Consider the following 16,348-nt stretch of genomic DNA (forward strand, 5'->3'; position numbering starts at 1 on the left):
GTGATGTCGCCGTTTATACTTACTCCAACCAGCCCCACCCGCGTCTGCCCCGCGGCAATCCCAATCCTAGACCGAAACCCTTCCAACTTTTGAACACCACAATCCACCCTCGATACCCTCGACGCACCACAAGCCAAGCCTATAAAACACGCGAAAATGGCGCCAATCCCCATAACAATCGTGACCGGCTTCCTCGGCTCAGGAAAAACCACCCTCCTCCTAAACCTCATTCCCCAACTGCCCGCAACCTACAAACTCGCCCTCCTAAAAAACGAATTTGGTGACGTAGCGGTAGACTCCCAACTCGCCTCCACACAATCCATCTCCGGCGTCCGCGAACTCCTTAATGGCTGCATATGCTGCAATCTAGTCGGCCAACTAAGCGATGCCCTCAACCAACTCCAAACCGAAGTCTCTCCCGACCGCATCGTCATCGAGACGAGCGGCAGCGCATTCCCTGCTACACTAGCTATGGAGGTGAACCGGCTTGCACGCGAAGAGGGCGGAAATTTCGTGCTCGACGGAGTCATTAGCGTGATTGATGTTGAGAATTGGGAAGGATATGAGGATACCAGTTATACGGCACAGATCCAGGCGAAGTATACGGATTTGATCGTCTTCAATAAGTGGGAGCACTGTGACGAGATGCGGTTTGATGTTTGTCTGGATCGTGTCGGCGATTTGGGTGTTGAGACGCCTTGGGTTAAGTCCGAAAAGGGACGAGTTGATGTGGATGTTTTGTTGGGAATTGATGGGGCTATGTTTGCGAAGGAGGCTGATCATGGTCTTGGCCATGGACATGATGACGGGCATAAACATGATCATCAGTCTGAAGTTGAGGTTTTGTCTGTTATGTTGAAGGCGGAGGGGTCAAAGGTGGTGGATGTGCAGGCATTGGAGAATTTGCTTTCGTCTGCGCAGCGGGAGGAAGTCTACCGAATCAAGGGCATTGTTCGGTGCTCTTCGCTGACACCTTTGGGTGAGACTTCAGATGATCTTGAGGCTTCAAGACAGAAGAGTGATGAGTCCGGCAGTCGTTACTACATTTTGAACTGGGCGTTTGGTCGGTGGACTTGCACGCCGTCGACGGTTGTTGCTGAGTCTGCGGAGGAGGACGTGGTTGCTCGCTTGACGTTCATTTTGGCTCGCTATGAGTCTGCCAAGTGGAAGAAGAAGCTGGAGGCAGGTGGTTTGGTGCAAGCCGTTGATGGTGCGGAGTTGACCGTGGAGCGGTTGGTTTGATGATATAGAGTAGCGGAGCAGGCTTCGCTATATAGTACTTCATTTTTATTATCGTAATTTTGGGCATATAGTGTATAGAAGGAGATATATAAAGGCTATAGAATACCTATGGATACAACAGGCTCAGACTGGGGGGATCGTGGCGTTTGTATATCCTGAATAAAACCTTGGAAAATTTGCACATCGACCTATGTTGCGTTTAGCCTTGGAACAAGAAATCCGTGTCGTTTATAATTGCAAATTCGCTTTTCCTAGCCCCGACTCAAGTTTCAAATAACCTTCCAACTAATTATATCACAAAATATATAAGCCCTGTGATATGGCTTTCTCGAAATGCTAGGCATTGACTATCAATCGTGAATAGCTGTTAGCGAATGGTACCGAATGAATCCATCGCGTCCATTTTACTAGAAAGCAGACAATATTGATCTCCTGTAACAAATGATTCAAACGAGAAGCTTACTCATATTTCCAATCTTGAGCCACATATCACCTGATATTCTCCAATCTTTCTGCTTTTCAAATGGACGACAAACCTGTTCCGCATGCGCTATCGCGCGAATGAGCTTCGCCGTGTGCCCGTCATCACCATGCAAAATTCCGCTGTGGAATATAGCCGGCCAATCTTTTCGAGCTGGAGTGTTTTTGATACTAGACAAAGATAGTGGTGAGGATTTTTGTTCCATGTAAATCATCAAATCCATCCGGCCCTTCCACTCAAGCAAACGGAGCTTGGTCCGTATACTCGGTGAGGGCATCGCTAGCAAAGAAGAGAAGAAAATGGATGAAGTCACAGCGTGAAGGCAAACAAAATCAAATCTCTGGAAGCCTTGCGCAGCCGCGGTATAGTATACTTTGGGGGTCAACGTGGTTAGTATATCCGTTTAAATCGCTTATCACGTCGCGTGCGCATCTCGCGGGTAAAGACTGGCACGGAGATATCATGTCACTTACTAACAGCGTTCATCATCTCCGCTAATTTCTCCTCCATTTGGTCTTCTGCGACCTTGAATTGACTGATATATTTCAGCTTGTTCTCGGACGCTCGAGACGTCAACGCTCCTCGTATTCTTTCCATGATAGAATTTTGAGAGAAATCCTCTTGAATCTCATCCAAGAGTTCAAACAATGATTTTCCACCAGACTGGCCAATCCCACCTGCTGCATGCTCAGCTTGTGGAAGCAGTGAACGCAAGCCAAGCCAATCTGCATGAAGACAAGCTTGGGCAAGTCCTTCGGCCACGAGGGCTGGCTGATTAAATTCGATGCCAAATCCTAGATGGATAATCGGATGTAACAAACCTGTATCACAAAATATTAAGTAAGTATATTTAGTCCTCGACGATGCAAGGGTAATCGATTACCCACCAGTGAACATTCGCAAAAGCATCTCGTCTGCACACTCATCTTCTACAAACAAGTATTCATTCAACACATTGGCAACCCCCTTCTGGCTAATCTCAAGCTGGAAGAAAGCCAAAAAGTGTGGATAATTTTGGCCATTCTGCAAATGCTTCATGAACAGTTGTTTGTCATACAATTCCTCCACTATCGCTTCATTGGTGTGTCGTGCCCGTTTCTGATAGCTTCTATCCCTGCTGTAGGCTTCTTCAATCTGGTCTGCGGATGCACTAAGTGCAAATAAGGTGAGGATATGGTGGGGTGTATGATCTAAAATCGTATTGTCAGTAACTCGAAGCTTTGCGATGTTTCGATATGCGGTATCACGAGTGAATGAACACACGTGAACTGCACACGGGTCTATACCATAGGACAAGGTAACACTTACTATGAAATCCCATCATGTTGTAGACGATATGATGTCTTTCCAGATTATCCTGCAGCACCTCATTGACCTTCATGGCCGCCTCTTTAGTGACACCCGCATTGAAGATACCCGCATCTTGTGTTGACACGTGAATCTTGTACGCAGTCGCCATTTTGTATACACTCGTGACTTTGGCCCTATTATGGTTTTTATTGGTAGTCGAGAGCCTTGCCAACAATGTAAAGCAATTTCTCAATGGTCTGGAATTTGATCTGGCAGTCTTGTGACCGGTCGATCTAGCCAAGTTCCGTGCACCCCAATTGTCTCTCAGTGATAACGTGGCAAATGACCTGTTTTGAATTTGAGTTAAATTGTCATTTAATGACAGTGATGTAAAGGGTGGATAGTTCGGAATTTTCAATACGCTATGTGAGCCGTTGAGAATCTGTCGTCGCATCAAGGCCTATATGCTAGCGCACGAGCTCGGAAGATGAGAGTTGCCAAAAGAAATGATCTGTGACGCCTTATTTGCGCCTAAATATAATGCTTACGATACTTCTCTGGACAAGTTCCAGAGATCAGTAAGAGAAATGAGCTAGTCCCTTTTCGTTCGGACATTTCGATGTGAGAGTTTGACGGCGTTAAAGCTTAAATCCGACCCACCTTGGGGCAACATGTATTGCTGGTAATGAGACTGTCATTTAGAGATCAACCTTGAAATGATTCAAAACATGATATTGAACAATCCGAAAGCCGAGTCCGACCGCAAAGAGTAAACCGCCGCCCTCCAAACATTCCTCCGTTGGGGAGACCAAGAATCAGTCTCAAATCCTGCTCGGTTTCTTTTGTCCGAATGCTTATAAACTGAGCAGAATTCAGCACTGTCTAGTATCCGTACAAAGTAAGCTAGATCACGCACTGAAAGCGCGAACGTTCATGTTAAAAAAAGAAACTCCCTGCTTCACTTTTGATCACTTTCACAAGAACTCGGTCTCTCAAACAAACGGAAGAAGTATCGACCAATTACTTCACCCCAGACGCTTTGGACATGGACAATCAAGCCGCCTGGATCACATCTCCCAAGTCTACTGTCGAGATCGGACCGGCCCCGAAATACATACCGGACGCCGGACAGGTCCTGGTGCGGATAGAGTCAATTGGATTCAATCCCGTTGAGCCTAAAATACAGAAGTACGGCATGATTCGACTTGTTTACAGCGGGGTACGGCTGACTCTAAACTGCTAGATGGTCTGCACTCCCATTTCCCTATCCCGGAATTCTCGAGGTCTCGTTTGCGGGCATTGTGGAGCAAGTCGGTCCTGGAGTGACCTCTATCCAAATTGGCGATCGTGTGGTCGTGAGCAAATCCCATGGAGATGACAACGATCCCAGTTTCAGCGCTTATCAGAAATATGCTCTCGCTCGCGAAACACGCATTGCGAAGCTCGACCTGAGTATGTCACTAGATGATGCATCCGTCGCCATCACCAACTCGGCCACCATTGTCGCTGCCTTGACTATAAAGATGGGCTTGGCTCAACCGCCAATCACGGGCAAAGCCGCACCAAATGGTAAGAGAGTTCTCATTTATGGGGGATCTTCAAGTTGTGGGCGGTATGCCGTCAAGTACGCATCGGATGCTGGATATGCAGTGATCACCACCTCGTCAGCTGGCCATAGAGACATTGTTCAGCAGCATGGCCCAACCCATATCATCGATCATACCTTGCCTCAGGAGCAGGTGGTCAAAAGCCTCAAGTCGCATGGTCCGTATGATGCCGTCTTCGACGCGATCGGTACCCCACCCGTGACTGCCATCATGGTAGCCATGTTTGAAGACAAAAATGCCTCTTACCACTCAACTTTACCACTAATGGGTTCTCCTCAGACCCCTCCAATTGTCGAAAGGTTTTTTGCGAGTTATGCGTCGCTGTTCGATGAGGACGATAACCAGGAGATCCGGCGATGGTTCTTCGAGGAATATTTCCCAGAGGGCTTGCGCAACGGACGGATCATTCCGAGTATTATCATCAAGAAAGAGCATGGGCTTAATAGTGTACAGGAAGTTCTTGATGTCATGTTGGACGTTCCTGGAAAGAAGTTCGTGGTCAACCCGCAAGATGAGTAAAGCAGATGCAAGTAGTTCATTTACAGAGCTTAAAAATTGAACATTGATAAATGTTGCTTTTAATTCACGCCCGGATACTGTTTGATCTTTCACTTCTACTTTCGTTTTTCGATGGTAGATATCAACCTGACGGAGTGTTTCAATATACATATTGCACTTTTTCGAATTCCTTAACCGTGCTTGTATAAGAACTACAAGAACTGATCTTCCAGGTCTTCTAAATATGGCGGTGACTAATTCTATTATCCACTTGCACACTTGCAAGTAAGCTCTCGGAATATAGTTCGGGTCTCGGATTCTGAATTCATGATCGGCATCCAGGTCGGGTATAAAAGCAAAATCTCGGCGTCCCACTGGTTGCCATTAAACCGACACTTAGCCGCTTAGTCACGAGGATCGTGGTTGTTATAACTAGCCAAATATAATAATACCTATTGTGGTGAGCAACAGCTATTGTTCTTGAAGTTTCATCTCACCAGTAAAAAAGAAAAGCACCAAGCCTAACTTCGAACAATCATGACGGTTTCAGAACGCTTCAACGAAGACACGACAGGCGATGAAGTGGTTCAGTCTTTCATTGACCAGGTCAAGGGCCGAACTTGTATGCTCATCCCGAATGTTATAACCACTGCATAGCCTGGAGCCTCACTAATGCGGACACTCATGGTTCAGTCGCTATCACTGGCCCAAGCGTTGACTCACTGGGCGCAGAAACTGCACTCTCTCTTGCACGCCATGCAAATCCAGCCAAGCTAATACTTTTCGGTCGCAATGAATCTCGGATCAAGCCTATCATGTCTCAGATTCAAGCTCTGAATCCATCAATTCAGGTCTTCTTATTTGCTATAGATCTGAGTAGCTCTACTTCTATTCATGCAGCTGCTGAACAAGTCTTGTCAAATCCTCAGATTGGACCTATTCATGTTCTCATCAACAACGCCGGAGTTATGGCATGCCCTTACACCCCTGTTGAAGAATGGAAGGACAAGAGAGGCTCTCCAGTTGAGCTCCAATTCGCGGCAAATCATCTTGGCCATTTCCTGTTGACTACGTTGCTGATGGACAGAATCCGTCAGTCTGGTCCAGGCGCTAGGGTTGTAAATGTGTCGGCAGCCTCACACCGTTTCAGTGCAGTCAACCTGGATGACCTTAATTTCACTGTAAGTTTGAATGCCTCGGTGAATCTATATTTCCCTCATGTGAGATTTAATTCTTAAAAGAACGGCGCGATTTATCACCCTTGGCGGGCTTATGCCCAGTCCAAGTCTGCGATCATCTTAATCACTAAGGCTTTGGCTTCGAGAATTCCCAGTGAAGAGGTTACTATCTTGTCTCTCCATCCAGGAAGTCAGTTAAAATTTCCCAACAATAGCATTCTTGACCATATCACTAAATGCCACTTCAGTCATCTTTACCGGCCTGGCAAGGCACATGGAAAGTGCCCTCCCCGAACCCGCCCTGATTGAGGCCCACCTTTCATGTAAGTCAAATATACAGAAAGTGCTGATCGAAAGTTGACAACTTCAAGTTCCCAATGCCGAGTCGATTCAACCCAAACCGAAGCAACAAGGATGCTCCACAATGCTAGTTGCTGCCTTGGATCCTACCTTACAAAGTATGTCCTCGTTCCTCACGCTTTTCGAGCGATTTGACAGTCAAAAACAGCCCATTCAGGATCGTACATGAATGATTGTAAAGTTCATTCCGCCGCTACATTCGCCTCAGATGAGAAAGAAGCAGAACGTCTTTGGGAAGTCAGTAAGGAAATTTTGGGTATCTAATCTGATATCTTTTTGTAAATTTGGCCATGTCTGCGCCTTCTTAATGTCGTATATTCACTGTGGAGTGATAGCGTGCAGCAAATATTAATTTCCTCTTTATTTTGATTTAGTCCATTGATTTAATCGCATTGTCTGACTGGAAGGTCTCGTAATAAACTATTCCGTTTTAATTCGGAAACTCGGTGTTCGGAAACTTCGGACATTTGTAATCACTTTCGTGACATTACTGCACTGGCTGGGAAATGCCTAGTAAAATCGAATTCCCGACGCCATTTCTCTAGCCGAAGCGAATGTACCGGCCTCTAGAGAACTTGGCGGGCGACTCTTATGAGTGGCTGAGCGATGCCTCCTGTATCGGTGTGTTGCGTCTCACGGTCTATCCCGTGATGTCATCAAGTCGGGTTCGGAGCTCAAGAGCAGAACGGCTAATATTCGGATAGTGCGACTTGTGTCATGCGCGAAAAGTGTGCTGTCATAGCTGACATTCATATACAAGGAGCTAATACGATTGGCGTAGGTCAAATGTGATCGACAAGACCCATGTATGAATTGCGTCGATGCTCAGGTAGAATGTTGTCGAAACAGACGCAGACGGCCTCGCGGGCGCCAGGCCCGATCTCGGTGAGCAAGATGACTGTGCCTCTCTCCTGTTCAATAAAACGGAATCTTACTTTGAGTAGAGTACCTACGGCACGGGGCAGTCTTTTAAATCGCTCGCGCCCAGCCGCTGTTTCACCCCAGCGAGCAGAGCCATCGCAGCAGTTGCTATCATCCACCGCTAATTATGGTGGACAGAATCTAGCAGAGAATGAATGGTCAGCAGTCATTCAGCGCGGCTTACACACTGACCAAGGTAGACCACTTCAATCTTTATTTCCCAACGCAGATACTGGACCCAGCCTTGTGTCAGGAGAAGGGGTGACGAACGTCCATCGCCATTCCTCTAGCACTCAACAGGCGAGGCTCTGGCATGCTGAACCCAGTGATAGTGCCATCTCCAAGAGCCCAGCAAATACAACATCCTCCACTCGATATGACTCAAGCCATCAAATCTCAGAAGGTTCTGAATTTCTGGATCAGGAATTAAAATTGAGGACAGAGCTTTCACAGCACAGATATGCTGTCTTAAAAGCTGCAGCTGAATTCGTGAATCGAAATTTCCAGCCAGGCAATACATTCCAAGAACCTGCCTACCTTGGCGAACCTCTCCCTGAGAAAGACTCGCAATTACGCCCTTTTTCACCAGAAATATTCTATATGATGACCATCGGTATGTAATTCAGAGGAGAAAGTGTTGATCATCATCGAATTGCAGAATTTTATCTGACGAGTAAGGACCTGGAAACTATCGTGACTTCCCAAGGCGATATTTCTGGCCTGATCATGTCTCTTCGTCCACACTGGAGAACATGTGCCTCGCTCTGGTCGAGGGAGATATCGACGAGCAGACCCTTGTGCATTATCGGGTTTGTGCATACACAAAAGCTAAATTTTTCGTTACTCGCGTATCTGAACTTGGGCACACTAAACGTCTTCGAGACCATTTCCAGAATTCTAGAAAGGAATATGAAGCTAGCGCCCTCAATGCTTTGAACAAAATCAACATTCTAGCTCCTCCAAGTTTATCTCTTGTGCAGGCACTATTATCAGGAGTATGTTTAATCAAACGGACTGATCTTGTTGAACTAGGCACAACACACTGGTACTGACAAAGTCATTCTAGGCACTTTTGATGCAGATACGGGGAGAGATGTTTCAAAGTTGGAGGTTGGCAGCCTTTGCTGCAAAGAATATGGTGTCCTTGAACTACCACACCACAACGGATTTATTTCCTTCAACTGAGCAAGAGCACAATATTCATTTGGCTCTAGTGACGTGCTTTTACCTTGACAAGTCTCTAAGTCTGCTTCTCCTTCGGCCTCCATCACTGCCAACGCTGAAAATCAAGCCGGCAGAGTTGGTCTCGATAGACCCTCTCGTCCCTCTTACTGCGATCATGAAATCAGTTGTTGAACTTGCGCAAATTCAAGAGTCTGCTATTGATATTATTTTGAGACGTCATAGCTTGAATCACAAGTCATGTCGCTCTCATTGAAAGCCTTAGCCAAGATATGTTCAAAATATTTGTTGGATTACAAGAGGTAAGAGGAGAGACATATACTTGATCTGACTGGTTTTCACATGGCATTGGGTAACATTTCCCTCAGCGTCGGTTGCACCCGCCATATAGCGAATTAGAGTATGAGTGGCTAGCCATTGACTTCAGTTACTATGCCATCTTGACTACCATCCTCCACGCCAATCCAAATTCGGCAAAGGGCCCTTTCGTCCGTAAAGAATGCCTGCTTTATGCTCGGAAGGCATTTGTTGCCCTCAAAACAATACAAGACAAAATTTCTATCGATGGTCAGATCCCGGAAACACTTCCCAATGTTCTCACATGGTATGTAGGATACTCAAGAGTTGAATTGTCTGTTCTAACAGCCCCAGGACCATGTTGTTTCACCCTCTTTGTCCTTTCTTCGTTCTTTTTTGCAATGTTGTAAACACCTCGGATAAGGAGGACTTCTCATTGATGCGTGCCATCACCCAAGGACTTCAAGGATCTGCGACAACAAATCCCTCGATTTCAAAGCTACACCGCCTGTTCTCGTCCTTTCTCGATCTATGCTCCCCTCTTTTGCAGAGAAACTACGATATATCTCAAACCCAGTCCTTGCTCTCCTCTATTCTCGGAAATTCCCCTGCGGACAGGTGTCACACGCAACTTGAAAATCAACCTCTCAGTGACAACACAGATGGCGTGAATCTCGGTCAAGCGCAGCAGCGTAGCTCTGTCGGTCAAAATGCTTCCTACCAGGATGAAGAGACCGCATGGGGAACCGATCTTGTGTGGGAACTTTTTGACTCGCAGCCTTGGCTGGGATGGATGGAATGGGATAATACATACAATGCAGGGGCGTCACTATCTTTTGATTAATTCAGAGCTAGGTTCTATTTTCAGTCAATTGGTTCCACCAAAGCAAGTCTTCAAAGAAGGAGAAAATCAAGTTGCACCAAAATGTCATCTCAATCAATACTAGAATGACCAGGGCCTCAATCGAGCTGGTGGTGGTAGGTGTGCTTGGGTCCGAGATCCGAATGCCGGTCAAAATCCCGACCAGAAACGATAATGATCGTCAATACATCGCCAAGTGGTACACCTCAAGTGAGATCTAGCTTACCCTTTGCGGAACATTAGAGACAGGAGTGTCATGATATATGATATCTCAATCCGAGCAGGCATAGCGGGGATTGGTAGTAATGAAGCCATCCATGGATATATCAACTATCTGATTACAGTCACAAATACAATTAGTACGCAGTTCACAGCCAAAAAACCTGAGGTCATCAAAACCACATGTGATCAATGAAAGTGGAGGGAACGAAAATAGTGCTAGAGGCAATAGTGGAGCCCTTGATAACCGAGAAAACATTAACGGGCCGGGGCCAACCCCCAAATCAGAAAGCTTTCTCACACTCCTCGAATTTTCTCACCATCACCATTTCTCCCCATCTCGCAGTTGGCATCCAAACGCTTGCTTCAGCATGTGCTGATGAGAGCAGGGGACCCAGGCACAATCTATTACATAAAGCCCTGAGACTTACCAGTCTATCTAGCGCTTGGTGCTTTTCTTTTTTCTTGACAAAAAATCACCAAGGTGGTGCAATGGTAGCATTCTGTGGTGTTGAGGGACGATCTCGATCGTGCTCCTTTGGGGCCGCCCCAGCGATCCGGGTTCGACTCCCGGTCTTGGACTTCTTTCTTTCCTTTTTTCTTAATATAGGAGACATTCACCGAACATCACGGCCGTGACCTTTGATACTATCAACTTTCAAACTGATATTCTAAACATAGAAAACCAACCTTTACTCCACTACACAGCTGATGTTATTGGCTGGTAATCTTGGTGGGTCCAGTGTTCTCCACAATCAATCCCCTAGGTGGTGGGTGCAAGGGTAGCACAACTGCTTCGGGGTGAGAACAGGTAATTGGGGTCTTTAGGGGCCGAAACAGCGATCCGGGTTCGACCCCCGGCCTTGTTAGTTATTTTTGTTGTATCCTTTTCCTTTTCCTGTTTTTATATATAAGCGACCTTTCCCAAACAACTTGATTGAGAACTTGAATACTAGCGATGTTCAGATAATTTATTTTTGCTTTATTGGTTTTACTCTTTGAGATAGAAAAGGAGTTTTTAACTGCGAGAGAATTGATTGAACTGGCTGGTCACCGTAGTGGGTCCAGTATTCAGCTAGGCCGCTCGCATGTAAATTACGATATGTTATTTGCCCACATAGACTCGTGACCGACGACGAGCCCAAGAACCGGCTTGGGTCGGCTTGGCTCGCATGGACCTTGTAGCAGTCTAAGCGTGAGTAGACAATAGAGGCGACTGAGGCGATGACACCGGAACTACTGATGGAATGCATTGAGGAGAAGTGTAAAGTTCTACTTATATAAGCCATCTAGGTAAATGCTACCTTCAAAAAGATTGAACATTAGAAAATCAATTCCCCCTTACTGGCTATACCAAGGCCCTTGTCTACATTATGGCGGACTACTTACGTGACGGAACAGCCTGTATCACAGGTGCCGCTTCGGGTGGGTTTGCTTCTGTCACTCTGATCAAGACTTTGATTTTGACTAGGGAGCAGGCATCGGAAGAGCGACATCTCTAGCATTCGCTCGGGACGGATGTCGCAAACTCGTCCTAGGGGACCTGTCCTCTGCCGGTCTTGATGAGACACGAGATATGATACTACAGATGTATCCCACATCGGAGGTCGTAACTTCCGTGATGGACGTGACAAATATAGATCAGGTTGAAAGTTTCCATGCGACGGCGGTAGAGAAGTTTGGTCGCATAGACTTCACGGCTAATATCGCTGGCTATGGACACCAGCCAACCCCATCCGTTGAGCTGAAATCGAGTGAAATCAGCAAATGTTTTGCTGTCAACTTAAAAGGAGTACGAAGTGTATACGCTCATAGCAATTGCCTCCACTGATTCGGGTACAGGTTTTCCTTTGCGAACAAGCACAACTCCGTCAAATGCTCAAACAGTCTCCATTGGATGGTTTCGAGAGTCGGGGCAGCATCGTCAATGTGGCCAGCCTTTGTGCTACGATCGCAATGCCAGGTATGACAGGGTACTCTGCAACCAAGGGTGGTGCACTGGGCCTGACCCGGGGTGACGCTCTGGACTACGGCCCACACCAAATCAGGGTCAACTGTGTTGCGCCAGGGAACATCATCACGCCAATGCTATCAAATGTCATGGGCGAGGAGCATATGTCTATCATGGCAGGTATTACGCCTCTGAGACGCCTGGGGCGGCCGGATGATATCGCCAACGCAGTCGTTTGGCTCAGCTCACCTATGGCTTGCTATCTTACGGGTGTAAATCTGCCTGTCGACGGTGGACTGGCGCTGAGCACTGGTCCGTTTTGATTTAAGCATGCTAGATTTTGCGCATGATGTGATTTATTGTCTTAGCATCAACTTGAGGAATATGGGTCTTGAAGAATTTGACAAGTTTCTTTCGCAAATCTGAATTCTTCGTATTGTCAACGCAGCTACCAGGGGCGACGTGAAAACCTACTGGCAGATTTGCCCGATGTAGAGCGACCCGCCCATGCTGAGCCCACAGAAATTAGTCCGTGACCAAGCCTTGACATTCTAGCAGCTCCTGCGCCAGGGATCGCATCGGGGTGACGATCAAGCCTTACGGGGCCTTTAGACCGGGCTCGGGCTCGGGCTCGGGCTCAGGCTGAGCCTTGCCCCGGCTACAAACTTGTGGACTGACATCATCACGCCAGTTCAAGACTCCTAACTGACGGGGATTTTTCTCTGGATGCTTTGTAATACTATCCCTGAAAGTAAGATGTAATTCATTTTCCAAAGTAAGCAAAGGCTAGACAATATGGTACAGGAGCGCGCCCCCATCCACAGGCAAACTAACGCCAGTCACGGCAGTCGCAAGACTTCCAGAGAGAAAGACGACGCCATTGGCCACCTCAGCAGGATCGACGAGTCTATTCATGGGTGCATTGCGTGCTGACGCCTTCACCCATTCATCCGGCATCTCGCCTCTCAGCATGGGCGTATCCACAAAGCCTGGACAGATACTATTTATTCTGACCCCTTGTTCAGCATATTGACGAGCATCAACCCGCGTCATGCTAATGACGCCGTGCTTGGTGGCAGTGTAGGCTGCGATACCAGGCATCGTAGACAGACCAGCCATAGAAGCTGTGTTGACAATTGATCCCCGAGGAGCATGTTTCACCCCCGACACAGATAGTGGCTCCTGCTGGAGCATCACCTTGACCTCGTACTTTTGGCATAAAAGAGTCTGCGCTTGCCGTCAGCAGTGTCCAGTATGCAAGAGCTTCGTATCACAGGAAATATAGTGGATGTGGTGCCTAAAGGAACGGGGTCGCACAAAGGCGTAAGACGCGACAACCTACTCCTATTGTGTTTACGTTGATCAAACGCTCAAACGCGTCGATTGCCATCTCATGCGTGAGTGCAGCTCCTGTAATCATACCTGCGTTGTTACAGGCAAAGTCGATTCGTCCAAATTGGTGGACGCATTCGTCAATCATGGCTATCACTGACTGTTCATCAGATATATCGGACACAAAAGTAGCGACTTCGGCGTCGCTAGCAACCTCTTTGACAGCTGTTGTTGTCGCGTCAAAACCTGCAGTTGAAATATCCGCAAGGAATAGCTTTTTGCAACCATTGCTTGCAAGCTTGACTGCAATCTGTTGCCCGATGCCTAACGTTGGGACTTGTTAGCCCGTCTCTAGCGAGAGCACGCAGGAGCATGTACCTGATCCACTGCCAGTAATCAAAGCTACTCCTTGAGCCAAAAGGGGATCCATATTTTGTGTTGATCAAAGGTTGGTTTGGTATTGTTGAGGGGGAAAATAGGCTACTACTGGCTCAGCAAGTAGCAAAATAGTAGACTGGTTTTGTAGATTACTTGCTGTCACTAAGATATCCTAGCTTGGCACTTAAAATTTGAGATACCCGAGGGCGTAAAATGACAGTAAGAGGCCGTAGCCTTTTTAAGGTGAATTGGTGGAATTCGATCTTCGCTGTTCCGTGGTCTGTTATGCCGGTACTATTCTCCGCACAAACTGGGCCATTGTAGTTACTGGTGCATATCATTTGCCATGGCCGCTTTGACTTGGTCCCCACAGCGGTCTCGAGGAGGTTTCTCATTAGCCACCTTTTAAGCCCATGCCGGTAGCCCGGGTGATAATGCTCAGAGGTCAGTCACAGGGGAGAAAGCATGGATTCGGCAAGGAGATCACTATGTAAACGTGTTGCATATATTGGTCTTCAGTTGCTTTCCCTCGTCCTACTTTCGCCCAGACTCAAAATTAAATCCACCTGCGGCTTGATTCAAGCCGGCGCGTTATTTCTCAAGCTTTTTTAAAGCTATTGATAAATCGGTAACTGGCTCGAGTAGTCTCTACATGGGCATATGAATATAGTCCGAAAACCAGTACTAGCCAGCAATGGTACCAGCGCTTCTAGCTACACTATGATACTTCAATAGTAGCTAATTTTGAATTTCATTCTAGCTGATTTCTGATCCCCGAGTTCAGGGTTGAGTCTACACTCGGGCTCGGGTTCGGAATATTTAGTCCCTTCTGTTAAGGGAACGATCTTAGCTTTGTGGGGTAAATTCGAGATACACTTAAAAAGAGCACCAGGTATGAGAACGTCTTTGAAGGTCTCATTTGATCTTCTTAACAAAAGGGACGTATTGCTTATCCACCATGGCTGCTCCCAGTTTGACCCATGTTTTCAACGTGTATGTCATGATACCCGTCCCAACAGGAATGGGGCCTGGCAATGAACATGCTTCCATTACTGTCCTCAATGGTGTGGCTTCATTTTCAAATCAAGTGTATTATTTATTGGGACTAACCAGTTTGCAGGAGAGAGTGGATATGTCGAAACTGCCGATGGATCTACTAGGCTCGAAATAACGTCCATCTCCGACTGGTTGGACTTGGGTGCAAACAAGACGACCGCAACGGTCGATGCCAGAATGAGCTCCAAAGGTCTTGGAGGTCTCAACCTAGACATGCACTATCTAGGGAAGTTCAGTCTCTCTGATGGAACGAACGAAGTATTTGGAGGAACTCCAGGAAGCAGCTTCGACTTCAATAAAGAGTACCTGTACGTCACGCCCAGAATCTGGAGCCGAAGCAGCCAATTTGCATGGGTAAATGATGCAGTGTTCCTATCAGTCGGGAAGGCCAAATGTCTCGAGACTGGCACGCAGGTTGAAATCACATATAAGATTTTTAAAGTCGGCTAGTCTTACGTGGGACATTCTGAACACCGATGAAGGTGTGCCTACGCATAATGTAACTACAGAGATCATGAGTGAAAACTTACTCTAATTTGAATTACTCTATTTCTCTTTGAATGCCAGACGTTGAGAGCCCACCCGGCCATTATTATGAGCACCGTGTACGAAAATTGGTTACAACTGTGCGTAATTTTCAAGGTAATTCCCTAGCGATTAAACCCCATGAACAAAACTTGAAAGTCTGCTGCCATAAACACGCCGTGGTCCATCAAATCAGATATCGTTGCTCTGGGTCGAAAGAAATTATTACATTATCGAGGAAGTTTGCCAAAGTTTTCACTTCAGGTGATCTGGAAAAGGTTGTACTACGGTGCCTTTTTCTGGTTCTATCATGACAGCACCTTCAACTATTTGTTCGCGACAAGAGTGCTTCCTTACAAACATGCTCTAGTGCACACATAGTCTTTGTGCAAAAAGTATGGAGGGATTCCACTAGCTCTTCAAGGTTGGGGTTGCCCGTCGGCTTTGTGGCCAATCAGCGTTAGTCGTTTGCCCGCAAGCCCGCGGGGATTCGGTCTACCCCGGATTGTGCGGGGGGAACTCTGGAACCAAAGATGGTGGGGAAGCAGAGGAAAAGCTCCACATTTCTAAGGTGCCCAGCATGCTTCTGTACGAATTTGGAGATTCCTGGGGTGATTCCTCTGGACAAAGTGCGTACCATCGTTCCGAGGTTAGAGCGTCCGAAGTTAGTGCGTGGAACTGAACCAATCCTCGTCTTTATTGGACCGATGCTTTGGGGAGGTAAAAAACATCCACGTAAGCATAAAACATGCATTATCAACAGCTTTGCCAAGGGCCTCGAAATGGATCCAGATGATTGGCCACATAATGGTTACTCCATGTGGCATTGCCGATGGCTCTTTCAACTGCAGAATTTCAAATACCTCCTCCAATATCTCTGGTATTGACTACACAAGAGTCTGCGACTCCGAAACAAGATAGACCAAAAAGATATTGGCGAACATAGGGCTATAACAACTTTGTGTCAGA

The 16,348-nt window shown here is 46.8% G+C and overlaps 8 protein-coding genes across 8 annotated transcripts; 6 read left to right on the forward strand and 2 right to left on the reverse strand.

The window, feature by feature from the left end:
• Positions 1-156: 156 nt before the first annotated feature.
• On the forward strand, positions 157-1,242 carry N7503_002519 (GTP-binding protein; the record flags this gene model as incomplete). The annotated part of the gene is made up of 1 exon (XM_057062066.1): positions 157-1,242. One exon carries the CDS (start codon positions 157-159, stop codon positions 1,240-1,242), a length of 1,086 nt encoding a protein of 361 aa, XP_056926028.1.
• A 446-nt stretch (positions 1,243-1,688) lies between these two features.
• N7503_002520 (questin oxidase family protein) lies at positions 1,689-3,182 on the reverse strand (the record flags this gene model as incomplete). Its single annotated transcript, XM_057062067.1, has 4 exons — positions 1,689-2,095; positions 2,197-2,544; positions 2,611-2,913; positions 3,032-3,182. The coding sequence occupies 4 exons, from the start codon at positions 3,180-3,182 to the stop codon at positions 1,689-1,691; spliced, it is 1,209 nt and encodes a 402-aa protein (XP_056926029.1).
• Positions 3,183-4,058: 876 nt separating this feature from the next.
• N7503_002521 (zinc-binding alcohol dehydrogenase family protein) lies at positions 4,059-5,139 on the forward strand (the record flags this gene model as incomplete). The annotated part of the gene is made up of 2 exons (XM_057062068.1): positions 4,059-4,201; positions 4,257-5,139. 2 exons carry the CDS (start codon positions 4,059-4,061, stop codon positions 5,137-5,139), a joined length of 1,026 nt encoding a protein of 341 aa, XP_056926030.1.
• A 516-nt stretch (positions 5,140-5,655) lies between these two features.
• On the forward strand, positions 5,656-6,920 carry N7503_002522 (uncharacterized protein; the record flags this gene model as incomplete). The annotated part of the gene is made up of 6 exons (XM_057062069.1): positions 5,656-5,740; positions 5,812-6,299; positions 6,360-6,486; positions 6,545-6,619; positions 6,668-6,754; positions 6,838-6,920. The coding sequence occupies 6 exons, from the start codon at positions 5,656-5,658 to the stop codon at positions 6,918-6,920; spliced, it is 945 nt and encodes a 314-aa protein (XP_056926031.1).
• A 517-nt stretch (positions 6,921-7,437) lies between these two features.
• On the forward strand, positions 7,438-9,900 carry N7503_002523 (uncharacterized protein; the record flags this gene model as incomplete). The annotated part of the gene is made up of 6 exons (XM_057062070.1): positions 7,438-7,541; positions 7,910-8,194; positions 8,284-8,622; positions 8,998-9,061; positions 9,128-9,363; positions 9,411-9,900. Coding segments are annotated over 6 exons (1,518 nt in total), but the record flags the coding sequence as incomplete, so codon positions are not given.
• A 1,610-nt stretch (positions 9,901-11,510) lies between these two features.
• On the forward strand, positions 11,511-12,411 carry N7503_002524 (SDR family NAD(P)-dependent oxidoreductase; the record flags this gene model as incomplete). Its single annotated transcript, XM_057062071.1, has 3 exons — positions 11,511-11,562; positions 11,616-11,929; positions 11,980-12,411. The coding sequence occupies 3 exons, from the start codon at positions 11,511-11,513 to the stop codon at positions 12,409-12,411; spliced, it is 798 nt and encodes a 265-aa protein (XP_056926033.1).
• A 463-nt stretch (positions 12,412-12,874) lies between these two features.
• Positions 12,875-13,850, reverse strand: N7503_002525 (SDR family NAD(P)-dependent oxidoreductase; the record flags this gene model as incomplete). The annotated part of the gene is made up of 3 exons (XM_057062072.1): positions 12,875-13,315; positions 13,431-13,744; positions 13,799-13,850. 3 exons carry the CDS (start codon positions 13,848-13,850, stop codon positions 12,875-12,877), a joined length of 807 nt encoding a protein of 268 aa, XP_056926034.1.
• A 906-nt stretch (positions 13,851-14,756) lies between these two features.
• Positions 14,757-15,304, forward strand: N7503_002526 (uncharacterized protein; the record flags this gene model as incomplete). Its single annotated transcript, XM_057062073.1, has 2 exons — positions 14,757-14,862; positions 14,919-15,304. The coding sequence occupies 2 exons, from the start codon at positions 14,757-14,759 to the stop codon at positions 15,302-15,304; spliced, it is 492 nt and encodes a 163-aa protein (XP_056926035.1).
• Between the last annotated feature and the right edge of the window lie 1,044 nt (positions 15,305-16,348).

The sequence above is a fragment of the Penicillium pulvis genome, assembly GCF_028828015.1.
Source record: "Penicillium pulvis strain IBT 33274 chromosome Unknown contig_12_segment0_segment0, whole genome shotgun sequence".
Classification (NCBI taxonomy): Eukaryota; Fungi; Ascomycota; class Eurotiomycetes; order Eurotiales; family Aspergillaceae; genus Penicillium; species Penicillium pulvis.